Raw genomic sequence first — 26,234 nt, forward strand, 5'->3', positions numbered from 1 at the left:
TAGGGGGACCCTAGTGTCCAAAGAAGAGAACAAACACGGAACTTCTCGGGGGCCTCAGGCTCAGGGGGCAGTGAAGGGGAGCAGAAAGCTGCAGGAGACCCAGAAAGAGGGGTGTCCCAGGGCCAAGGCCAGAGGGGCTCTCAGGGGGGAACAGTCAGTAAAGCCACACCCCACAGAGGGGTCAAGCAGGCCCCTGCAACCCGGAGACACAGTGGGCGTACAGCAGCCCCTAACTCCACAAACCAGACAGACACAGGGCCCGCCCTCGATCAAGGGAAGCCCAGGCCACGTTCCCTGTGGGCCGAAGGCCCTACGACTCGGTTCCCAGCTCTCAGTTCCTGGCCCCCGGCTCTCCCCACTCCCCCCACCTACCGGAAAAAGAGTCCTTGTCCATTGCAGGCAGATCCCGGGCCTGGTACATGTAGCAGCGTAGATGGTAGCGGTTCCCATCTGCACCAGAGAAGAAACAGATGCCGAGTGAGGGGCTGCGGGTGACAGGATCTGGAGCTGGAGGATGGAGCATGTCTCTAGGAAAGCAGTGGACAGAGGGGCTGGACGATAGACTACACGTGCTAGGCTCTCAGGATCAGGAGAGCAGACCACAGCCCAAAGGTGGAGCCACAGAACAATGCGTCCTGGGCCCTGGTGAGCACTGGGGAGCGGCAGGGAAGGGGGAAGGGGTCAAATGAACCACAGGGACGGCCAGAATGCACCGTGCCTTGAACGCTGGACTTCAGGCTCAGCGTTGACACATACACCACACACGGACACACAATCGACACTGACCCACCAACACAGCTGCAGCTCTCCACAACCCCCGCACAGACACCTGACCACGTAACCCACACAACCAGGAGAGCGAGGGTGACCCATCCGTGTCACCCCTGCAGATACCTCCAAGCATCACTTACAGTCAAAGATGCAGGAAATCGTGGGTCTGTTCACACCAAAACTCAAGGTGGAGACGGACACGGAATCTTCACTCCTGTCATCCACCACGCCACCCTGGGGACACAGAGCTGGTCACAGCAGATTCTGACCCCAGAGGCTGGGGGTGGTGGGGAGACCGGCTCAGATAGTCAGGTCTCCAGGGTCCTTTAGACAAGGTTCTAAAGCGCTAATTTCACTCCAGATTCCAATGTCGAGTCCACGGGGAAAAGTCTCTCCCTTTCCAGTGGAGACTAGACAAGCCAGAAGGGGCTTTTGAGTTGTTCCAGCCCAAGAGGTTAGAGTTTGATAGGAGGAAGGACTCAGGGGCTCTCCGGGGTAGGGATGGGAGTGGGGTGGAATCCATCAGGGGTCTGTCCAGGGTGAGGGGTTATGGGAGCCTAAGTCTGGAGGGCCTCAAACAGCATCTCTGCCCTCCCCTGCCTGGACACAGGGCTGGTATGGGGACACACAGGCACGCAGCTGGGTCCCCAGCTCTGCAGAGAAGCTGAGCTGTGTCTTCTCATCTCTTACCAGCTCCCACTGTGCTGAGGGTCAGAGGAGCCGAGCCTGGGGACAAGGGCATGGGCAGGGGGCCATCTACACTCAGGCTCAGAAGCTCTCCATCAAGCTAGATGCCCAGTCCCCGCCCTTGTCCTCGTTGACCATGGGGCCATAAATCGCCTTCCCTGGACCACACGGCCCGGTGCCCTGCATCCCTCCACCACCGACTGCCACATGGCAGCCCCTCATCGAGGACGAGCCCCAGCAGGAGTCAAGGCCCCCGGAAAAAAACAGGAAACGTGCCAGTCACACGGCAGCCCGCCCTTCCAGACCTGGCCTTCTAGGACATCAGTTCCACCAGCCTCTCATGGCAGGAGCCCAGCAGAAGGGCCAGGGAGAGCTGGACCACCTTCCTCTGCCATCCGCTCCCTCTGCATGGCCCTTCCCCTCTCCCCACACTGTCATCTGCCCCAGTCCCTCTTCCCAACACACAAGCACGCCCACCCTTGAAAGAAAACCCAGCCTCCCTTCCCATGGCCTTTTCAACCCACCCAGGCCCACCCAGAGTAGCCACTTCCCAAGGCCTTTCTGCTGGGCCACACTGCCCTCTACCTAGCAGCAGCCAGTTCCCAGGAATCTCCACCTCTCCCCAGGCCCTGCAGCTACACCCCCACCCCCACCCCCACCCACACCTCCAAACACAAGAGGCGCAGCCACTGATGTGCTCCTCCTCTCCAGACCATGCCCACCCTCAGGGCCTAGCTCCAGGCCCTGGTCCAGGAAGCCTCCCTGGATACCTGTCCCCTTCAGTCATGTCCTACCCTTTGTGACCCCATGGACTGTAGTCCACCAGTCTTCTCTGTCCATGGAATTCTCCAGGCAAGAATACTGGAGTGGGTTGCCATTTCCTTCTCCAGGGGATCTTCCTGACTTGACCCAGAGATCAAACCTGGGTCTCCCGCACTGCAGCCAGATTCTTTACCATCTAAGCCACCAGGGAAGCCCCAGGTATCTGTAAGCGTGGGAGAGTTCTGCAGTGTCTGTCTCATGGGGCTGCCTGATTGTTAAGAAGATGAATTATATGCTGTGTTGGCACACAACTTGGCACGTAATAAATCAATAAATATTTGCTATTAGTGATCTTATGAGAAATAAAGCATGGGGTGGGGCGGGGGGAGAGGTCATAAACTGTGAAGTCAGTAATTGTGCTCAGGGGTGGTATTCATATATCCTGTATTTGTTCAAAATTATTCCAGGAGCTGGAAAAGTGGACATTTCAGCACAAAGCCACAGTCCTGGGCAGAAATCAAAATCAGTGAGTCAAGCAGCCGCTTTCTATACACACACACACACACACACGCACACACACACAGGAGAGCAGGGAGGGGTGTCACACAGCACACGGGTGAGAACAGACACACATGCACACATGCACGCACACACAGGAGCGCAGGGAGGGGTGTCAGCACACGGGAGAGAACACACACACACGCATGCACGCACACACAGGAGCGCAGGGAGTGGTGTCACACAGCACACGGGTGAGAACAGACACACATGCACACACACGCATGCACGCACACACGGGAGCGCAGGGAGGGGTGTCACACAGCACACGGGTGAGAACACACACACACACGCATGCACACACACATGCATGGACGCACACACAGGAGCGCAGGGAGGGGTGTCACACAGCACACGGGAGAGAACCCCAAAGCCACCACATTTACAGTCCTAGGTCTCGGCAGGTGTGAGCCCGGCCCCGTCACCCTTGCCACGTCCAACAGCTAACGGGTCTGGTAACAGGGTCTAAAAGGCCATAGGTGGGGCCCGACTCAGGGCCCATCAGGTGCAGGGACACCCAGGAAAGCAGGCCAGGAAGCTAGGAACAGGGTGTGGCCAGCCCCCAGTTGCCACAGGGCTCAGCATCCCCAGCAGCTCATACACCTTGGGGTGGTGGCAGGGGGGAGTCTGGAGGGACTCTGTAGCCCCTCATCTCAGCCAGCCACACACACATACGCACTCCACTCACAAGTAGGGCGCTGAGGGGAGTGTCAGGAGGGAAGCCACCTCTGGCGGCCATGGGCCCCATGAGTCCTCTCCCCCCGGGGGCCTGCAAGGGCCGTCCATGCCCCACTGAATGGCCTGTGCCTGGGGCTTTGGCAGCACTTTCTGGGTCTCTGTCCAAAGGCACGGCTGCCTGCCTGTGATGAAAGAAAGCATCCTCCTCCCTGGGGTTTCCACGAAGGCTGGGGCCAGGTGCCTCAGAAGCAGTTCAGTCCTGGCCCACGGCAGCCCTGGCACCAATGGTGACACCCTTCAGAGGCAGAAACGCGCTCCTCCAGATATGGCCCTCACACTGCCGAGGCGCCTCCACCTGCCCAGCCTCCAGAAGGCTGTCCACCCTGGTCCACAGGGCCTCTGTCCACCCCCACCCCCACCTGCTGCCAAGGACGGGAAGAAGCTGGGAGAACCAGGGCGACAGACACATCTCAAGCCGGGCTGAGGGGCTCCCGCTAAGCTCAGTGCCCCCCAAGGAGCTCCAGTCCTGAAGTCAGCCTGGTTTTCACACTGGGCACAATTCTACCCACACAGCAGCCAGTGTCTACATCCTCCGGCCCCATGACCCTCCCAGGGCACCTGGGCTCTTCACGCGTCCCCTTCAGACCCTGGGAGCAGAGTAGGGGCCAGCCCTCCTCCCAGTCTGGCTGCAGCCTTTGCACTGAGTCTGCCGCGGTCAGGACACTCACTCCCAAAGGCCCAGAGCCCTGCTGCCTCCACACACAAACCACCCCCAGGGCCCCCTTCCCATCCCAGGCCTCTTGCACAGTGATTCCTCTGCTCTACTCTTTCCCTGCCTGTCTCCTCAGATGTCCAGTCTCACCTTCAAGGTCACCTTGCTGGGAGTTGGGCGCCTCCCAGGTGCTCCCAGGTGCTCCCACAGAACCCTTACTACATATACCACCTTCCATTGTAAATCTCTATTTTCCTTCTCTGCCCCTCTCAGAGAGCTCTGGGCAGTTCCCACCATGTACCCAGCAGAACCCTCACCCACAACGGTGCTCAGGGAGTAACTGGAGGAAGGGTGAATGAATAAGCACACACCTTTCTGGGGAGAGCTGACAATGAAGGCCAGCCCATCGCCCAGGTCAGGGGATCAACCTGCGCATTAACACAGATAATCCAACATCATACTTTTTCCACTTGGAAGAGTACTTTCGGCTTTCACGTGTGGACGTGCACAGCTCACGTTCAAGGAATTTCTCTCAAAGCAAACCATGCAGCCTCATGAAAAGCTGGTTTGGGAACTTCTGGGAAGCATCTCCCGCCCTCCTGCCCTCCCCTCTGACATTCTGCTTGTGTTTATTAAACACATGCTTTGTGCCAGGTCTTTCCCACATTCCAGCTGAAAAAGAGGTACTGCTGCTTGTGGAGACACCAAATGTCAGCTCCCCAGAGAGGCCACCCCCGTCCAAATGTCAAAAACCACGCTCACAGCCACACCATCACACACCCAGCCCACACACCCCAACCACACAAAACAGCCCTCCACTCTCTTCTTCAGCTCTCCTTTTCCTCACAGCACTCACCACCCTGCATGTTTGCTATATGAACATTTCTGTTTATTGTCTCTCCGGGCTGTAGAATCCAGGCTTCACAAGGGCACTGCTGTGTTCCCAGAGCCTGCTACAACACCCGGCACGGAGAAGCCCTCGGCAAACATTTACTGATCAAGGAATAAAATCCAGGCTTGAGCCCCCATCTCCTATCTCATAACCACCCGTTTTCTGGAGAGAATTATTTGGGGCTAAAGAAAATTTCTGGGTGGAGACTGATTTGAGGGATGGATACCCTGAGATAGCGATGGTGTCGGCAGAGAGGAGAAGCAAAGACCAGGGAAGGCTCAGCAGAGATGACCCAAGCTGCCACCCTCGGCATCTATCCTCACCTTGGAATCCTGCCAACACCTTACCTCCTCACAACAGGGATTGTCACTACTCTGTCCTCAACGCAGGCAAACCACGGCGCACACAAGCAACCACCATGCAGCAGGAGAGCGGCCTACAGCTCCCTGACACCGCAGTGCCCGTGCGCAGAGCAGACCATCGGGGCAACTCATTCATTTTATAGACCCTGAGGCTCCACCTAGAGAACATCAGGCTGTCAGCCCCTGCACATCGAGCTCCACGTCACACACTGGGAAGGTGGGGAGAAGGTGCCTGGAGCTCACCACGTGGGTCGGAGGAGGCAGCTGGGGATGCCACCGGAAAGCCCAGTTCCTGAAACTGATTCCTCACCGTGAAGTGGTCATCATGGTAACACTCACCTCAATGGGCTACTGAGGCAAATGCAGGGGTTTCCAGTCTTGGCACTACTGACATTTGGGGCTGCATAACTCTTTATTATGGCGGCTGTCCTGTGCATTGGATATTTAGCAGCATCCCTGGGAGCTACATATTAGACGCCCATAGCTGCCCCCAGCTCTCCGCTGTAATCACCAAAAATATCTCCAGACACTGTCAAATGTGCCCTGGGGGTAGGTGTGGGATATAAATTGTCCTCAGCTGCGAGCCACTGGTGGAAATTAAATGAAATGTACCCACGGCCCGGGACAGGTACCTGGCACAAAATCAGATTCAGTGGTGCCAGTTTAACTCTTTCATCTCTCCAGTCTCATGCTAAGCAGTACCTCCTCCCTCTTAATCCTGGTCCTCTGAATCCTTTAACGCTGGAATCCACCACCATCCCCCTGCCACAGGACCTTTGCACTGGCTGTTCTCACCACCTGGAATGCCCTCCAGACAAGCTAACTTGAGTTCTTTCCTCAGCTCCGTCATCAGAGGCCTGGACGCTTCCTTGATTACTGCCCTGCCTTTATCAGCAGCCCCTGCCCAGATTCTCCACACATCTCTGCTGCATGCATCTGTCCACGTGTGTAAGTAAGGCACGCACATTTCTTCATCCCCCGGCACCCAGCCCAGCGTCTGGCACTTAGTAAGCATCCAGCGAAGATTTATCACATGAATCACCAGCATCCCCACCCTAAGGTATGTGCACAACACTCAGGTCTACGGTCCTAGGAAAAGGGAAAGAAACTGCATCAGACAGCACCTCACACTCTCCTGGCGCTCAGAGTCAGATGTCACCCGAGAAAGAGCAGGATGTAGGCTCACTCACCCCCCAGAAGGGGCCATTTGTAGGACGGAATGGAACAGAGTGGGCCCCCTGTTCAGGAAGGCTTCCAGGAGGAGGAGAAAAAAGAAGGGTGCTGACAGGGGGAACAGCAGCACGCTGAAGGCCTGACCCCCTGCCCCCAAGATCAGGGAAGACTTGGCTACAGAAGCGAGGCCAGGGCAGGGCAACGTTGGGAGAAGTAGGGCTGGCTTCCTTGTGCTCTCACTCGGACGGAACCCTGAGCAGAGCCAGGCTGCAGGGGCGGCTGACAGTCTGGTTTCCACCCGCCCACCTTCACCCCCACTCCATATTGACACTCTTCCCCAGGCCAGGCCCGGGGCATTGGGTTTCCCACAGTCACATTCCTGCCTCCATAGCTCATGCCGATGTGACTCCCAGCCTGGCGCTGGCAGCCACGCGGTCTGTGGCCACGCACTCGGTCTTGGGGCTAGCTGTGGGAGGGAGCCTGCTGCTCACCCAGGGACTGGGCGGCCTCCAGCCCGCGGCTGCCCCGCTGGCGGCCATGGCTCCCTGGAGGTGCCTGAGCTCAGGAGGGTGAGGAACTCTCCTTCCCAGGTGTACCCGGCTCCTGCAGGCCACCCCCCGAGCCAGGGGCCAAGCCCACCTCCTCTGCTGAAGGCAGACATCCCGGGACCCCGGCCACCACGGCAGGAGGAGGCGGGGAGGTTCTCTGGAAACAAGCAGCCTAGGAAGGGGACTCCTTGACCCACCTAAAGGGGATCCAAGACCAAGCACCAGGCCGCTGGTGTTTCTGAAAGTCTTTCTGCACTTGGGCTGTCACACATGCCTCCTTCCTCTGACAGCACTCACACCCCCACACAGGGCCCAGAGGTCTGGTTCAGGATCTGTAAAGTGGAGGCAGGGAGGAGCAGAAGGGGCCAGAATCAAGGTGGATGCCGCAGAAAGACATAAGCTGAGCAGCAGGGCTCCGCAGGGCTCAGTGAGTGGGGGACAGAAGCACAGAAGCCTCGCTCACGCCGTCAGGAAACGGTGGAGCCTCCCAGGTGGCTCCAGGGGCCCCAGGGAGACCCTGCCCCAGCAGAGTCAAGCATGTGCGCTTCAGGGGCAGCCGCACACCACCCCCGCCTTATGCGAAGGACTCAGTTCCTCTGTAGGATGGCCAAAGAGACAGGAAGGGTGCTGCGATGGGGAGCCCCCATCCCTTGCTTTAAGTAGACAGGATCAGGAAACCCTCGAGAGAAGCAGGCGCTGGAGCCGGCTGGCACGACAGGAGAGATCATTAAATCTCCGGCCATTCGCAAGCCATTTGTTAAACACAGCCATTTGTAAAAATTAAGTCATATGAACGTGTAACTTCAGAAATTTTTTTAAAAGAAAGGTAATAAATCCTCAAACTCATCACTTCCAAATTACCCCACGACCTTTGTGAACCTGCTCCTGACGTGCTTTCCATCTGGCATGTCTGTGAGGTGGACACTCTGTATGAACACTGTGTGACGGTGAGCTGTGCCCGTCTCCTCCCATACCCACGTTCTGTGCCTTCACATTGAAACTGGCCATGGCAGGGATAGTTACACCATATCGGCAAATGCTACAGATAGAGCTGGATTTGTTCTCTGAATGTTTTTTCCAGACAGCCAGTTGTAAAACAGACAGGCCTCAGGTGACCCGCCAGGATCTCTTCTTCACCTTGGGCTCGCTGGGACAGGCAAACAACAAATGGCGATATAGAGAAGAGTGTGCTAAGCCCTGTACAACCCCACCATTATCCGCAAGATTTTCCATAAGATTCAGGTGTGCAAAAGAATTACTACTTGAGGAAATACCACAAAAAGAATCATTGCTTGTTTCCTCTGTGCCTCAGTTTGCTACTCTGTAAAATGGGAGTGCCGATAAATACCTACCTCTTAGGATTGTCCGGAGGCCTAAATGAGATAGCACATGAACAGGGCAGAGGGCACTGCCTGGCACACAGCGCACGCTCTAGAACAGTTGTTCAGCTTTGTCCATATAGGGCCCGAAGGCTCTGTTGCAGCCCCTCAGTGGCTGTGGCGGCAGGACGACAGCCACAAACCACGCGCACAAGGACGAGCGTGGCTGTGCTAACACAGCCTTGTCTATACCAACAGGCAGAGAGCCGGACTGGGCCAGCGGGCCGCCGTTTGCCTGTGCCTGCTCTGTAGGGGAGGTTGTTATTTTTGCTGTGCTGTTACCACCTCCATAAGTTAAGTGAGAAAACTGAGGCCTGGAGATTCACGTGTTCCTCCAGGTCACCTGGGAAATTCGCTGGCCGAGCCCAGGATCTCCCGGGACCCCCTCAGGGCTCCTCCCAGCTCCTGCTTTCCTATCAGAACTCAGCACCTGAGCAGGGATCTGGGTAGGATGGGACTAAGTGCCAAGTCAGGCCCTGGGGAGTCCACACCCGTGTCCCTGCCCTGGCTGCCTGGCCCCAGCTTCCAGGGAAACCCCACACAGGCCCACAGGCCAGGCCAGAGGAGGAGAACCCTGCAAAAGAGGAAGCTCTGGAACACACAGCCCTCCCTTCCCAATCAGGGCTGATTGCGACCTTAAGTGGAACAGCAGGCGAGTGTGCAAGCCCATTTAATTTACAGCTGGAGCCAGGGCTTGAAAGCAGCTGTGAAACTCCTTACGAAGCTACTGGCCGGCCCCCCGGGAACTTGAGAGTGGAATTAGGAAACCTGGAGAATCCACAATGCCACGTGTGGGCTGGCGCGAGTGTCTGTGTTTGTGTGTACGTGTGTGTCCCTCCAGGCTTTCCAGGTCTCTGAAGTCTGCAGAGCACACTCAAATGGGTTTTAGGCCATGCCAGAGTGCCTCCGTAGTCAGGACAACTATACATCCTGGTTGGCCTGGAATGGTCCGAGCTTAGCCTGTTTTCCAGCATGAATTTTAAGTCTCTAGATCAGACAATGGGCTTCCCAGGTCATGCTAGTGGTAAAGAACCCTCCTGCCAACACAGGAGATATAAGAGATACAGGTTCTATCCCTGGGTTGGGAAGATCCCCTGGAGGAGGGCATGGCAACCCACTCCAGTATTCTTGCCTGGAGAATCCCCATGGACAGAGGAGCTGACAGGCTACAGTCCACAGGGTCGCAAAGAGTCGGATACGATTGCAGCAACTTAGCATGCATGCAGACCAGATCTTAAATTATAAGGTCACCCTAGCAACTGTGGACGCAGACCCTCATGCATGTATAATGGCACACATAGGGGACACCTGTCACATTCACCCCACTGTAACACCCGAGTCCAGGCTCACCTCTGTGCTGACGTTCTGTCTCAGGTCCATGGACACACACGTTTCAACAGACACACTCAGGCTTTAGCATCCAGCTCTTGAGCAAGGTAGACCCGAAGTCCACGTATTTAGAGGATTCACTCAGGTGGTCCTTCTATGCAGGGAGCCAGCAGCCCTCAAATCGCCCCACAGCACAATACCAGGTGTGACAAGCGCTCCACGAGGACATTCAAGAGACACAGAGACGCCTTCCAATGGCCCACACACCCAGCCAGGGGCCTTGGCCACTTAATAAGGCCAAGGCCTCTCACCTCCCTGGAACTGCCCTTGCTCAAAGTACCCACTCTAGGAAGTATGCCTAGGTGCCCTGCACATAATGCCAGATTTCACCCAGGTCCAGAGATGGGCCTTGCCCTCCCCACCCACATCTGACCTCCTTTTCAGCCAGTTCAAACCCCAAATTACTCCTCTCTGGCACCAACCTCTCCCTGACCCTCTTTCTAGCATTTCCAACTCCCCAGCTGCCCTTCTCTGCCCCTGACTGGGGCTGGGGATTCCTGTCTCTATGGGTCCTCCGCACTTCAGGTCAGGACTCATAGAGACAGGGCCCTACCAACCAATTGGAGGCTTCATGGCTGGAGTCAGTGGTGCCAACTGCCCAGGTAGGGCACACTGCCTGGCTACAAGATGAGGAGGGGGCTGCACCCTGCCCAGGAAGTTCCCTGGGACCCCACTCAAGGGTCCTCTATAGGGGAGGACTTCGTGCCCAAGCAGCAGTGGGGAGATGAACCTGGGAAGCCTGCTGTTCTGGCCTTGGTTCTAGAACTGACCCATGCCGTGCTGCAGGGCAAACACCTTCTCAGTCCCCAGTTTCTTCTGGGGTCACATTAGGGCTCAGAGTTCTAGAGCTGTGCTATCCAACAGAACTTTCTATAAAGACGGAACCGTTCTATACTGTCCAATGGTAGCCACTAGCCAGGCATGGCAGTTGAGTTCTTGAAATGTGGCCAGAGTGACTGGCGAGCTGAATTTTCTTATTTTAATCACTTTAAATGTAAATTTAAATAGCCACACCTAGCTATTAGCGTAGTTCCGGAACCTCCGTCTTCCCAGCTATAAAATGGGTATAGTCATAAAATCCAGCCTTCTGGGGTCACTGTGAGGATGAAATGAGACAATGAACATATAACTCTCAACCTGGTCTTTGGCACAAGGCAAAATAGATTTTAGTAATTCTTACTCTCTTTGAGATCCTAGCTTTTCTTGAGAACGGGAGAACACCATAGGCCTCACCCTTACCCAACACAGACACACACACTGTACACACCATATACATCCATACACACCACACACGGGCTTACACTTCGGACACATGTGCACACAGATCACACATGCACACTCACAGCTCTGCACCCAATGTCTAGCACCCAGGTGGAGAGTGCTTCCGAACATGAAAGCTCCTTCCAGCTCTAAAAATCTCCTGAGCTGAGGAGCGCACTGGCCGAACCTGCATCTCCTCCTCTCCCTGCCCAGGCTCAGGCACCTCAGAAAACTCTTCCAGATTTGCAGGCTGAGCACAGAGACAGGGCTCTGGAAAAATCCTCGCGCAAGGAGGGCAGGCCCAGGGCAAGGGCCACAGGACGGATTCTGTGAGCTCATCCCCAGCAGCCGTCACCAGGGTTCTCAGAGAAGCCGGTGGCGTCGGGAGGGGGTGACTGGGTCGGAGCCGGCGGTGGCGGTGGCGGCGGCAGCGAGGGGTGTGGGGCGAGGAAAGGGAGGCTGGATGGAACACGCTATAATAGCAGCTTTGTACTCTGCTTCCCAGCTCCCTGGGAACGCCAGGAAGATTATGAAACCCGGTGTCTTTGGGAATGCCAGGATATTAGCTGGAAAAAGAATAATACGAAAATAAAATAATGCTCGCGATGGAGACAGCAGACGATTAGCAGACAGAGGCAGGGCCTCCCGCTCCGCAGAGGGAGCCAGGCTTGGCCCCGGCAGAAGGCTTCAGGGAAAGGCTGCCCGTGCTAATGAGCAGACAGGGCCTGCCTTCCAGCGAGACGTCTTCAGGAGCGGAGCTGGCAAGTGAGGCCCGGCCTGCTGGTGGACTCATGGGCCAGAGGACGGGCGGTAGGAGGCAAGGGGGCGCCATAGGCCTGGCCCTTGGGCCCAGACATCCAGAAATGTCAGATTACCAGCAAGGCCACCTGGCCACCACCCACAGTCCTAGATTCCTCCAAGCTCTGCCTCCCCAGGGCCTCCTCTAAGAAGCTCCCCTCTTTAGATGCTGTCACTCTGGAATAACTCTCAGTCTGCACTTCAAACATGCAGATTCTGTTGGGCTTATTTGCATTCAGATGTGAATATCCCTCTTCCTAATCAGACAGGGGTTTCCCATGAGCCCGGTCCATCAGACGGATCACTAGAAGAAAAGATCACCTTCTCCCACAAAGAAGCAGGGAGGACATGTCACCTTTCCCTACCTCCCTCTCTAGGACCCTGGCCACACACCTTCAGCCCAGAAGAGACAGCTCCGCTCCCCCAGAGGGGCATTCAGTCAAGTAGGGGGCCGATATGACTATGTCCCTCATCTTCAGGCTGTTCTATGCAGCTGACATCCTGGCTACTCAAAGATAGTCCTGAGATCAGCAACGTCAGCATCCGTGGAGGCCTGTTAGAAATGAAGACTCTCGCGCCCCACTCAGACATCAGATCAAAAGTGTGCATTTTAACAAGATCCCTAGATGGGTCCTAAGTTCATTAAAACTGAGAAACACTTCTTTACATGGGTTACATCTTCATTCCTTACAAGAACCCATGGATGTAGTGATTTTCATAAGTAAGGTAACAGAGTCGCTAAAGAGACAAGTAACCTATCCATAGTGGAAGCAGAGGAAGCAGCATTCAAACCAAACCAGTGCCATTTGGAAGCCTCACCCACCCACTTCCACACTCCTGCCAAGGGAATCAGCAGGCATCAGTGACCAGAGGGCAAAGGCCAGTACCTGGAACAATTAGATTGGTCCAGACGTCCAGAAAACCCAACTGTCTGCCCTGATGCTAGGGCATCAGTCCTCCTCGGGATGAAGGACAGCAGACTCGGAAATGGGAACCCAGGCTGGCCCTGGCCCTGGCAGGAGGCAGGTAAACATGACCGTGGGAGGACAGTGTGTGTGTGTGTGTGTGTGTGTCTGTGTGTGTGTCTGTGTGTGCGTGCGTCTGTGTGTGTGTGCTCTCATGCTGATGAGGGGTGGTCTTTGGCTCAACTAGAGTGATCTAGTCACTTCCTACCCAATGGGCCTGTGGCCCTGTCCAAATGCTGGTCACACCTAAAGCCTGTGTCCTCCAGTCTTCACGGATACAGCCACTCTGACCACTGTCCGCCTCTGGCTCCCTGTATCAGCAAAGCTCCCCCAGAACTCCAGGCTTCACTGCCCTGGTTTCTTCCACAGATCACAGGCGGCTCACATCTGCCTCATCACCATCACCTTCCCACTTGACTTGACATTTGATTTCAGGGCTCCCTCACAACATTTTCTCCCACGTAAAGAGTAAATGGATTGGTTTCTCAGTTCTGGGAAATGCCCGCCTTCGCTCTCCCAGTCACCGAGCCATGAAAGCTTGGCAGTGGGTCCCCCAGCCTCGCTCGCCTTCTTCCCCTCGATCGCCGCCAGCCCCGGAGCCATCCACGCTTCCCTCCACGTGTCTCGGGGCCACCTCTGGCCGGGCGCCCTCTCTCTGCCCAGCCCCTCCCTCTCCTCGCAGCTGACGCTCAGTCCCCACACCCCCAGTCTCCCTGCCCTGGGGCCGCCTGGCAGGCAGCCACCACATCCATCTTCCCCACACAGCACTTCACCGTCTGTGTCACACTCGCCAGGGCCAACCGGGAACTCATCGCAGCCCCAGGCCCACCCACCCCACCGCCTGGCGAGGGGGTGGCCCTACTGTCCATCCGGCGGAGCCTCTGACACCCGCCTGACCCTTCCCTCGCAAGCCTTGCCACTCCACCTCCATCCATTCCACCCTCTTGGGTCCCACCCCAGATGGTCACCCCCTCCCAGATCTCTAACCAAGCCTGCTGGGGGTCTCGTGATGGAAGGCTCTCCCTCCTCAGCCGTCCTCCATGGCTGCCTGACGAGGGCCCTAAAACCCAGCTCTGCCAGCGTGCTCCTCCTCCCCTCGGCAGTCCACACTCGCTCCCCACTGCTCACTCAAGAGCGCCGTGGTCATCTGCGCCCTGTGCCCAGCACCGTTCAGGTTTGTTTCCTTCTCAGATGCTCTTCTCCCCAACCTGGTGGGGCTGTCGACCACAAAGAAAAGGAGGGCATGACCCAAGACAGTCAATCAGAACATTCCATTCCTCGCCCTCATGCTCAGGCACTGGCATGGGCACAGGGCCCAGGAGAGCTGGTCAGTTGCACACGAGACGGCCCTGGCCTCCCAAGAAAGTGCACTCTCCCCTCTGAGGTCTCCAGCTGCGAGGAAAGAGAAGGCCAGCTGGGCTCTGCTGGCTGTAAAGATGGTGGCAGCTTCCGTCTCGGGCACCATCTTTGCCACCACATGGAATGAGCCAGTGTGAGAATGGGGCCAAGGCTGTGGAGCAAGTCAGAAACACAGAGCCCCAAGGACACTGTGTGAGCCCCCGGCTCCTGCCAGGCCTGATGCCTGATTCACCTCGAGGTGAATCAGAGTCCCAGCCATCTGAGCCTTAAGCTCTTTTCCTCTCTTCAGCCCACTTCGGTTGCATTTCTATCTGATGAAAACAAGCCCTGGCCCCTTAGTGGGCAGCACCCTCAGACCTGGCCCTGCCTCTGAGGTCTGCCAAGGTCTTTATTCCCCGCCCCTCACTGGGAGCCACACAAGCTCCCCACCGCCGCGCTGCCCTGTGCCCGAGCCAGGCCCCTTCCGACAGGACAAAGACATCCCCAGCCGCAGCTGCTCCAGCCTGGGTGGCAGTTCCAACCCCCCGCCCCCCAGCACCGTGCCAGCCTGGACACCGGCTCAGGGGCCCAGAGAGCCCAGAGCTTCGCCCTCTCCTTCAGCCTCCCTACCACTTGGCCCCCAGACCCGAGAGGGGCTCCCTCCAGAGCCTCTGACGTCACCTGGCCCCACGAGGGTTCCATCTCCCATACTGTCACCCCTAGACCTGCCCCCCCCAATAGGTCCTGGGAGTGATGGAGCTTCCAGGCCCCGCCCAGGCCCCCTCAGGGCCACTGCCAGCTTCAACTCCTTTTTCTGTAGCCATCCCTCCAGGGCGGGGGGGGGGCTCTCCCCACTGTACTCCCTGGCTGAGGGCTAAGACCCACTGCTCCTCACCCAGACCAAACACTTACATGTACTCACATACACCACACACACAGCGGGCTCATGAAGACACACTCAGATTCTATTAGCCAGTAAAGCTGGTGAGACCTACTCCCGTGGGTCACAGAGCAAAGCCCTCTCCCCCATCCAGGGGGCAGGCTCTCCTTCCCAGATTTCCGAGGTGACATCTCCTCCTGGGCATCTCAGCCCCAGCTCTGGAAATCCCCAGCCCAACAGAGGAGGGGACAGGCTATCCCCTGGTCCCAAACATCCCCATTTGGTCCATCCAGGAAGTATGAGCACATCTTTTTTGTGGAACACATCATCCAGACCCTGGATAACTTTACTCTGACCCTCACTCCACTAGCTCTGGGAAGTGGTCTCTAAGGCACCTCTCTCCCCAGATTCTCGGGATGCCCACAAGATAGCCTCTGCCTCAGGAGGATCCAAGTCCACCCAAGGACATTCAGGGTCTCTGAACCCCTCTGGCTACTCCCCTGGGCTAGGCCAAAGCCTCCCAGGCCCATCCCCTGGCCGGACAGCTTCTTCAGAGGAGCCAGGTCCCTTGGCCTCAGTCACAGGTCGGAGCACCAGAAGTCCAGGCCCTCTCCCTGTTCCCATCTCAATTGCCAAAGTAGTAGCGGGTCTTCTGGTGCCAAGAAACGAGCTATTCTTTTTCAGGAGAATACCCAGAGAGGTGTGCACATCCCCACATGCAACCTCAGAGAACTGAATTCACAGTCCCATCCCGGGGGCCCCTGCACCTCCCCTGTGTCAGCCCTAAACAGTCCTGGGAAAACATGCTGCACCCCATCAACCCCAGAAAGGCATGGCCACATACCAGGGCCCCCTCAAGGGCAAACACAGCCGCAGGCCCCGTCTTCTCCAGGGGCTCCATGCGGCGGCGCCAGCGGCGGCGGCGAAAGGCGTCTGTCTTGCGGTACTCCAGATGGAACTTCCAGCCAAAGAGCGAGGCGTACTCCCAGCCCTCGCCCTCCGCCTCCGCCTGCCTGTGCTGCATGGGAGAACAGGGCAGACTCAGGGGCCGCTTGGCAGGTTGGCAGGGAGTCCCAGGTTGGACTCCAGCTGTGCTCTCCTTGCCCTCCAGGACTCCCCACACGCACACCTCGCATTATCACCCTGCAGGTAGGAAAACCTGGGAGGGCCCCCTGGAGGAAGGGGTTCTGAGCGGTTTCTGCAGTGACAAGAGTCCCAGGTCAGGAAATCAGAGGCTCCCTGGGCTGTGGGGAGATCCAAGGAGCCAGGAAAGGAAGGGAGACTGAGCAGTGATGAAATCACTGGGCTTTTGGTTTGTTTGTTTATTTGGATTCTAGGTGGATTTCATGAATCCAAGGTTTCCTTGTAATTTCCTTTTTCTTCTTCATATCCCAACTTATAAACATGGAAATGGACCTGCAACTGGGAGGCAAAATGAATAGCTCATTTCCCAGCCATAGGTTGTTTCTCCACTGGGCAAGACCTACAACAGTGTGGAGAGACCCCCTCCCCAGACTTCCTCCAAGGGGGCCCTTTCCCATCTTGGAGGGAGTCCCAGAAGCCCCTTCCCGCCATCTCATGACCTGAGATGATCCTCAGGGCCACGAGCTCAGCGCCAGTCCCAAGGCTGGCTGTGTCCCTCTCCGGGGCGATGCTGGTGGGGAAGGGGCAGGTGAGGCACAGCACCTGGCAAGGCTTTGCCTATGTCCCCTGGGTGCCCTCACGGGCACAGTGGAGTCTGTCTGGTTCATGACACCAGGAACAGCCAGCTGCCCAAAAGCCTGGCCTCTCCTGGGACCCAGTAACCTTCCGCTCTAGATTCTCTGTGACCAAAGAGAGAGAGAAGGGACTTGGGTCATGCCAAAGGCTATTCCTGGACTGGAGGGGAGGCCTAGTTCTCAAGCCAAAATTCCAACGTGCGCCTGGAAAGGAAGGACACAGGCCAAGAGGGTTCCGGGGAGGCAGGCACGCAGAACGCGAGCATCTGGGTGACCCGGGGAGCAGGTGCAGGCAGGTATGTGCTCATACAAGCTCACTCTGCAGCTGTCTGCATCCCAGGGGTGTCCGGGCATGGCCGTGGGCAGGGTGCTCACACTGTGAACACGCCCCCTGGTAAGTGCTGACTGAGCCCACCCAGCCTCTTTGCCTCATCCCCAGCACCCTCATCCCCAGCAGGCCCCTTCGCGGAATTGGCCGTGCTAGAGGGAACAGGCTTCCTGGGGAGGGTATGCAGCCAGCCCACCCCAGCAACCCCAGCCAATGACTGATGGCTAAGGTGGTACAAACCCCAGCCCCCTTGCCTCCAGGCGAGGAAAGCTCTGTGGTGCTCCACGTTGAGCCCCTTTCCGAGCCACTGTTCAAGTCAAAACCGTCTCTGCCTGGGACCACAGTCTTGCTCTTGGCACCCCTGAGAGTACTGCCTCAACAAACTGCAGGTAGCCAAGCTCCTATCTCAGACTCTGACCCAAGGACCCCCAGCCACACACCCCACTCGAGGCACACCTCGCACCTTCCAGGGGATGCTGAGCACATCCCCTTGCACAGTCGTGGGCACTTGGGTGCTTTCTGTCCATGAGCACCATGGATCATGTGTCCATGAGCGACACGTGATCTTTGAGCATTGCGAGTGCTTGGCTTGCACACGCCCCCTGCATGCGTGTGTGCACAGAGGTGCGTGCTGTGCCCAGCTGGCCTCCCCTCCCCAGGGCCTCAGCTCTGCCCACCTCCACCCTCGGGCTCACCCGCTTCAACGCCTCCATCTGGCTGAGGTCCCTCCTGCGCAGACGGACCCAGCGCCGCCGCCGGTGTGTGTAGTACATCTTCTCGGCAGGGACCCAGTGCCTTGGCTTCCGGTCCGGCGGGATGGTGATGCTGTACTCCCAGCCTGGGGGAGGGGCGCCCATCACTCATCACCTGGCCATCTCCCACTCAGCACTCGGAGGACGTTCAGACTTTCAAATGGCCACCAATTCCCGATTTGTAGTTTGAAGTAAGGGCTCCCCAGGAGGTCCCCCAGATGAAGTAGCCCAGTGAAGGCCAGTACCCCAAGTCCAAGGGCTTTGCCTTTAGTTGTCCCCACCGACATGCCTCACAAGACTGCTGGGTGCTCACGGGGCTCCACACGCCGCCCACCTTGCTCATCAACGGCCCGATTCAGGTCCGTGGACCACTCTTCATCTTCCCACTTCCAGCCCAGTGGGCACTCGATGTCATCCTTGGGGAGCACCTTCTCCCCGTTCTAGAGTGACACAGGTCAGGCAAGCATGAGAAGAGACGGATGAGGAGATGACAAGATGCACCCTGACGCTGCACACTCTCAAAGCCCCAGGTGTGACTTGGGGTCCGTGTCCTACCCTTGCCAGACCTCTCACTGGCCCTGTGAAAGCCCGAGCATGGGTGCTGGGGGTGTGGGAGCAGGGGAGAGCGTTCTTCTCTCAGTCACACGCCCTTCCTGGGCCTAAATGTCAGGACTCTGGGAAAGCAGAGCCCACTTGCCCCCAGAGCACCCCCTCACCACGTCCGTGTAGTTGTCGCTCATGTAGATCCACTGGCCTCCGGGGAGCCGGGTCTGGTTCTCAAATACCTCCTCCACAAAGCTCAGGTGGCCAGCGTCGGTGTCGTGAAGCAGTCTGCGGACAGCGGTGAGTCAGAGTCTCTGCCAACACCCCCACCCATCCACACCCTCCGGCAGAGCACTCCAGGGCCTCGGCCAACCTTTCCGTGTCAGCCTCACTTCCAACCAACAACAGGAGAGATGAGGGGAAGAGACAGGAAGGGCAGCGAGTCAAGGGGACGGAAGAGAACGTCACCACCAAGATAAAGAAAGAAACAGGGAAACCAACTGAAGACTCCAAAAACCCTGTGGGTATTTGAAGCTCAGTAGACAGCTGCAGAAATGTAAAAGATTATCAAGCTACATTCTTAAGATCTGAGTACGTGACTAAGATAGGCATTACTCTTCAATTTTTAAAGAGTAAAAAATTTTAAAAAATTGTTGAATATCAACCGAAATGGAAAAAGAGAGAGGAGGAAGAGATGGAGATGGCAATGCAGTTGGAGAATGATAAGGCTGTCCTGAGAGGCACTAAGGGAGAGGGGGCCTGAGATGGGAGAGGGACCGAGACGGGAGAGGGATTAACATGCAGAGGAGAGAGTAGGCTTTCTCTGGTATCTTGGAGGAAAGGGCTGTAACCAATGGATGAAAAGTCTACTGGATGTCAGCTTAGGTTTAATCAGAAAGGACTTTCTGATCATTAGAGCCCTCTGAGCAGAGAATGCTGCCTCGTGAGCCCAGGAGAGTTCAAGGGAGTACTCTGACCAGCACAGGGGCAGAGTAGACAGAGACCCTTTCGAGAAATGGCTGGGGCAGACGGGGTCTCCAAGCCCTCCCTGCCCATGTCTCCAAGCCCTCCCTGCCCATGACTCACGTCTTCTCTGGACACACGAACCAGTCTCCAGCCCAGGCCCAGCCGGCTGAGGGGCGGAAGCTGTCCTTGGGTAGCTTGATCCTGCCCGTGATGTCAGAAAACTTGGGGTAGGTGAGGCCAGTTGTGCCCCAGTTCCCAACCAGGGCCAGCTTGGTCTGGTTCTCATACTGGAGAGTGAGCAACAGGGAAGTGAGCAGGCCTGCAGTAGCTCAGGGGCTGGGGGCAGGATGGGCAGGCGGTCAGGCACTCACGGTTTCAGCAAAGACGGAGAGCTTGCCCTCAGCAAACTGGTTGAACTCCTTTTCATCCACAGAGAGTCCAAACCAGAGCCTGACCCGAATCTGCACAGGCATCCGGGCTCCGGGCACCCCTTCCATCGGATACTGGGTACCAGAGAAGGAAAGAAACCCACAATCCCCTTCAGAGTCAGGATGTCTCAACTTGCAGGGCCTCCAGGCCTGGGCATACCAGCCTGACACCCCATCAGGGTGGGCCCTATTGGGGGACTTCTCAGAAGTTCATGGATGACTGAGAAGCCTCACCAAGATTCCTTCCCATCAAAAGAGAAGACTGCATTCTTCCCATCCCGGTGCTTTCTGCAGAGACGGGCCATGTCGAGCCCCATTCTCCCCTCTCCTACCACATCCTCACTTCTGCTCTCTCCTAGAATAGGATGGTCCCGGGGAACTTTCTGTTACAGTGGAAATGGATTTTTACATTTGCAGAGTTCAATGCACCAGCTCCATGTGGCAACTGAGCAGTTAAAGTGTAGCTGGTATGACTGAGAAACTAAATTTTTAGTTTTATTTCGTTTGAATTTAAATAACCACATATGGCTAGCATATTGGACAGTGTGGTTGTTCTAGAACATGTCTCTATAAGAGAGAGAAAGGTCTGAAAAGAGACGAGGTTAAAGCCTCTCTATTCAGTTTCAGTTTTGTTTTTTTTTTCAGGGGTTTTTGGCTGGATGTTAGTGTATCATCTGATATCCCCACCCTTTCAAGCGCTTATCAGCATGTTAACCGCTATTCACTGGTCTTCAACTGCTTTTTATCCTGAAACTTTCAGAAGCTCTGCCAAAACAGAATAACCACAACAACCCAACATAAAACATTTATTCTCCACAACTGCTTCACCATTTGATTGAAATCAAGGGTCAGATATGGCCTAAGGAACAGAAGTGCCTCACTTTCAGAATAACACACAGTCCCTTAGAGGAAGTAACACATTAAGTATCCAGGCTTCATGTGCCTGAGCTTGGAAGAGTGTCTCCGCTGGGACATGGAGCTCAATGAGATGAGAAAGTCACTTTGGCGGGTTTAGAGGAGGAAAGGGAGGCTGAGCTAAGGGTTCTCCAACCAGCTGAAGAGGCCTGGATCCCCAGAGCAGGAGCCCAGGCCAGGTAAGAGGATCAGAAAAGGGTGGTCATGCCAGGGCATCAGCAATCTCACCCTTCACCACCTCCCTATCTTGGTTCATCCTCAGTGAAGCCTGAAGGAGCCCTGACCCCAAGTATCAACCCTCGGAAACTTCCCTATGACTATTTGCTTCGGTGTCCTCTCCCCTGGGGTGGTTAGTAGCCTTTTCCCCTCCAAACCACCAGCCCCAGGGAGATGGCAGGAATGCCTGACCCCCCTCTTCCCCCTTCCACCCCCAGTCTCTCCCCTGCCCTCCCCCAGACAGGGCCAGCCTGCTGGACCCAAAATAGCAACAGCAAATAAAGAAATGTCTAGTTTGGGGCTCCTCTCCCTCTCTGCTGGTGCTCATTTTTTCCAACTTTGGTTTAAGTTAAGAAACACCAATGTTTTCTTGGTCTCTGCTTGCTGCCAACATTTTTGTAGAGCTTGCTCAGGAGCTACTGGCGGGGCTCATAAACTCAGTGGGGAAGACTTCGAGAAACAATCTTATATCTTTTTTTTTTTTTTCTTGCTTGGGATCAGAAAAATTTTTCAGTTTGCATTTCCCTGAGGCTGCAGGGCCAAGAGGTCAGAGCCTGATGTTCATTCCGTTCACAGGCGTCCACCAGGCCCGCTCCTGCAGCCTCACCTCCACTGCAGCCTGATAGCCCTCCCTGGTTAATCCTGTTCAGATGTGGCCGCTCCCTGGACTTCCTTTCCCATCTGCCCGACTAGGCAAGGAGCTGGCTTGGGAGAGAAGAAAGCAGGATGCTAGGAGGTTAGGATCTCACGAGGAAAATGTCCCAGGTGGGAGGGGCAGCCCACTGCCTCACACACCCGCCCTCTTTCTAGGCAAAGCCGGCTCTCCTCTGAAGCACCAATGACCTGCATGTAGACTTCTGATCATCCCTGGCTTTGTGATGGCCTCCAGCCATGGTGCTGGTGGAGTCTCCTCTCCCCAGGGGGCAAAGAGCTCCCCAGAAGGAAAAGGGGAGAAGAGAAGAAAAAAAATTGTATTCATTGATCACCTAGTTCCGGTAAGACCCTTGACTTGTGCTACCTAATTCCATCCTCAATGCTATAATCAGGGCAGTCTGATCTTTATTCTATAGGTAGGAAAACAGCATTCAGAGAGATTGGGCAATCTGCCCAAGGCCACACAGTATTTCAGCCAACCTACAACCTGTGTACACACACTATGCGTTTGAAAGCTGTCTCCTCTGCCCACCTCAGAGGGCAGCGAAAATGACTGGCCAGTATATGAATGGATCGGCCAATAGCCACTCGAGGTTGGAGGCTAAGGTTAGTCCACAGTGACTTCCTGGAAGAGGTGAGAAGGAAGGAGGCTCTGGTGTGGATGGGAAGAGACAGGGGAAGGAAGGTTGAAGTCCATGCCCTTTATGATGCCAGCAGAGCCATTTGGAGTCAGCCCCACGCGGTGAGCAGCAGGCTTACTCTGCAGGCTTCCTCCTCGAGCAGAGCAGCCTCAGTGATGGCTCTCCACACGCAGACCCTCACCTGGGCCACAGCAGCCACAGCTCAGAGAGAGGTGTCCCTGAACTGTCCCGACCAGCCGGCCACAGCACCCTGACCAAGGCTCGTGTATCCCCACATGAACCCAGAGAAGAAAGTAGGCATCTTCAGGCACCTGCTCACTCCCCTGCCACCTGCCCCCAAGGCTGAGAGAAAACGGTGGGGGAGTAAGGATGGGTGGGAAGAGAAAGGGCAGGGGAGGTGGGGACCGAAGGACGGAAGGGACAGGGTTACCTGGTCCCAGGCCTCCAATGAGCAGAGCCATGGGCACAGCTAGTGCCCACACACCAGCCTTAACACGGGGAGGAGCTCCAACCCGAGTGTGATTCCACCTGGAGCCAAACCCTCGGGAGGGCAGAGGCAGGTCTGTGCCAGGACTCCTAAAGGTTGGCCACGGGGGCTGCGGGCTGAGGCCGCCCCCACCAGGGAGCTGGCTGGAGAGGAGCACAGCCTCCCGGGTCAGCCCCTCATTCATTCCCAGCACCCCCTGATTCTCACCTACTCGCTTTCCAGACCAAGTGCATGGGGTCTAGGGATTTTGTGGGAGGAAGGGAGAAGGGAAGTCTTTCTATGGAAGCCCTCGGTCCCTTCAGAGAGCAGAGCCTCGAAATTCTGAGCCTGACAGGAAACAGGAAACCGGAGGGAAGTGGACCACTCTAGGGGTAAGAGAGTATGACCATGACTTGAGGGAAAACAACCCACCTTCAGAAATATCGTCTGCAGCTTTCCGCAGTTCTTGCCACAGTAGCTGGAGCCCCGACGGGAGAAGAGGACCTCGTGGGCAGGCACCCGCTGGTAGGCCACCCGCTTGTCCCCCTGCAGCATCCAGATGACGACGTCGGGAAGGCTGTTCTGGGGCTGGAGAGAGGGTGGCAATCAGGGTAGGGACGACGGTACCTCTTGGCCCGCGCCCTCAGCCCACCACGAGTGAGCCAGCCTCCACAGGCCTCTCCTCCGAGCCCCTACCCTCGGGTGTCCCCTGACCCCCCAGGACTGGTTGGGCACCTCTATCTTCAGCAGCTATGAGCCCTCAAGGAGAGGACGCCAGGCTGCCCCCAGCTCACAGGAGTAGCCCACCAGGTATTCACTGATCTGCATTCACATTTTCTGGGAAGAGACCCTCCTGCCTGGAGCCCAGGTTCTTAGACCCCTCCACTAGGGAGTAGAGAAATGCTGACTTGACCCTAGAGACGACATTACACCTAAGAGCCACCCCCTTCCCCACTCCTGAGAGCAGCAGTGAATCCACAGAAGGCGAGCCCCTTCCCAGAGGACACCAGGCCCTCCTCCCTCTAACAGCAGGGGCTCGGGGGTCTGGCCCTTTTCTGGGCCCGCTGACACAGGGCTCTGAAAACAGAGGGTCCTGGAGCGCTTCCACGCCTCTAGGGAGAACTGATCCCGGATGCCACAATCCGGAGAGGTGGTGGGTTGGCTAAATCCGTCTGCTCCCAAGGCCTGTGCTTTGTGGGAGGGGCTGCTGCCCGGCGCCCTCCCTTAGCGTCTCCCTGCGTGTCACTTCACCCCTGCAGCCTGGAGGCAGCACAGGCGAGGAAACTCGGGCTCAAAGAGGTGAGGAGCCAGGCTTTTTTGATTCTAAACGTATGTCCCTAACCACAGCATCAAGTGTGGTCCGGCGGCGCCACCGGGAAGCTTGCCGGAAATGCAGATGCTCAGGCCGCACTCCAGACATAAGAGATCAGTGGGGCTTGGACCCGTGCTGATGAGCCCTTGGGGGGTTCTGAAGCACACTCGGCTCCCTCCCATTCCCTCCACAGTCCTTAGCACTCGGGTCACCTTAACCACTCCCAGCCATGACATAGGCTGCGCTGAGGGTTCCGGAGTCGGGGCCAAGACGTGGAAGGCAGTCTGTGACCGGCCCCAGGGGATGGTCCACAGCCACTTCCAGGGGTCATCCGGGGCCTGAGCAGCACAGTGGCACCCAGGTAACCAGTCATATGTTGGAGGCCCCACTTGGGGAAGAGACAACATTGACCCTTCAGGCCGCTTCCCCTCCGGAGCACCCCTTCCACCTCCTGGGCCCTCGTCTCCCCACTCAGCCCTGCCCTTCTCTGCACACCCCTTCTGCAGAGATCATGCCTCACCACCTCCCTCCCTGGGGGTCCCATGTGGCTCTGGCCAGGGCAGGCAGCACCTGTGTCCACCCATGACATATGGGCAGGCCTTTCTCCTCATCCTGGACACATCTGTGGCCTGCCTGCTTCCCTGGAGGCCCGGTGGGGGCATCTGGCCCCGGGGGCAGAGGGTTCAGGTGTAGGCGCAACACTGCTGCAGGTGCAGCCTCCGCAAGCCTGGGGCTCAGGAGCATCCGGGCGGGTGGGAAACACAGGGTCCGTGAGAGGCAGGCTCGAGGCAGACAGGTTGGGGGGTGGGGGGCTGGGTCCCTGGGGAAGGGGCCCTGGCACTGGGCCTAGAGCCAGGCGCCCCGGATTCTGGTCCCAGCTCTGTCTCTGACACACTTTGGCACCATTTGTGCTAAGTCACTTCAGTCATGTCTGACTTTTTGTGACCCTATGGCCTGAAGCTCACCAGGCTCCTCTGTCCATGAGATTTTCCTGGCAAGAATACTGGAGCGGGTTGCCACGCCCTCCTCCAGGGGATCTTCCTGACCCAGGGACCAAACCCCCATCTCCTGCTTCTCCTGCACTACAGGCGGATTCTTTACCACTGAGGCACCTGGGAAGCCCTTGGCAGCGTTTATTAAGCACATTTACTGAGCATACTTGGGGGCATTTTGGACTTCCCTGGTGACTCAGATGGTAAAGCGTCTGCCTACAACGTGGGAGACCCAGGTTCGATCCCTGGGTCGGGAAGATCCTCTGGAGAAGGAAATGGCAACCCACTCCAGTACTCTTGCCTGGAGAATCCCATGGATGGAGGAGCCTGGTAGGCTACAGTCCATGGGGTCTCAAAGAGTCAGACATGACGGAGCGACTTCACTTTCTTTCTTTGGGGGCATTATCAAGCACCTACTACGTGCCAGATTCTGGGCTGGGCCCCACCACACGCAGCATCCCTTCTATGACGGCAGACATAGAGGCTCAGAGAGATTGTCACCTGCCCAAGGTTACCCAGCAATAGAGCCAGTTTGGACCAGACATCTCCCCTGCCCCTCCCAGCTCTGACATCCCAGGTGGGAAGGAAGGCAATCTCAGGGTCAGCTACCTCGTCCGCCAGGGCACGGAGCCGCTGGAGCCAGTCCTCAGCCTGCTCCAGGGCGGCGGGGAGCTCACTGTGGCCGAGCTTCAGGGCCTGGGCCGCCTCGGTGATCTGGCTCAGGTGGCGGGTGCGCAGCTGGTACAGGTACTGGTCCAGGTGGGTGGCAGAGGGCATCTCCTGGACATCACCCAGGGGTTGGCTATGACAGACAGAGACGGGATTTGCCTGATGAGCCAGAGCCCAGCACTCACCCAGGCCCAGCCACACACACACACGCATGTACACGTGTGCACAGGCACTCACAACAGGCCTCAAACCCTCAGCCTCCTGCTGGCTGCTCCACTTGCCCTGGGTGCCTCCTCCAGCCACCTCCTCCAGGAAGCCTGCCCCAACCACACTGGCCAGAGTGCCTCCTGCTCTGAAGTACCTCTCTGTTCTGAGGCTGCCTGTCTGGAACCTACCCTCTCAGCCTCCAGTTCCGTGACCTCTTTTGCCTGTGCGTCCCCTCTGCCCGACTGACTGCAAGCCCCCAGAGGCCCGGTGAGTCC

General features: G+C 57.0%; 1 protein-coding gene across 23 annotated transcripts in view; it reads right to left on the reverse strand.

The window, feature by feature from the left end:
• DYSF (dysferlin) overlaps positions 1 to 26,234 on the reverse strand; it is a 222,141-nt gene that overhangs the window by 92,862 nt on the left and 103,045 nt on the right. For all 23 annotated transcript variants that reach the window (XM_040223965.1, XM_040223960.1, XM_040223962.1 and 20 more), the window contains 10 exons: positions 25,693 to 25,885; positions 23,212 to 23,367; positions 19,831 to 19,962; positions 19,580 to 19,746; positions 18,667 to 18,781; positions 18,285 to 18,390; positions 17,894 to 18,036; positions 15,997 to 16,170; positions 912 to 1,005; positions 373 to 450 (listed from right to left, as the gene is read on the reverse strand). In XM_040223965.1, the coding sequence (XP_040079899.1) occupies positions 373 to 450; positions 912 to 1,005; positions 15,997 to 16,170; positions 17,894 to 18,036; positions 18,285 to 18,390; positions 18,667 to 18,781; positions 19,580 to 19,746; positions 19,831 to 19,962; positions 23,212 to 23,367; positions 25,693 to 25,885 (1,358 nt within the window). The remainder of the gene's footprint in view (positions 1 to 372; positions 451 to 911; positions 1,006 to 15,996; positions 16,171 to 17,893; positions 18,037 to 18,284; positions 18,391 to 18,666; positions 18,782 to 19,579; positions 19,747 to 19,830; positions 19,963 to 23,211; positions 23,368 to 25,692; positions 25,886 to 26,234) is intronic.

The sequence above is a fragment of the Oryx dammah genome, unplaced genomic scaffold (genome assembly GCF_014754425.2).
Source record: "Oryx dammah isolate SB20612 unplaced genomic scaffold, SCBI_Odam_1.1 HiC_scaffold_25, whole genome shotgun sequence".
Lineage (NCBI taxonomy): Eukaryota > Metazoa > Chordata > Mammalia > Artiodactyla > Bovidae > Oryx > Oryx dammah.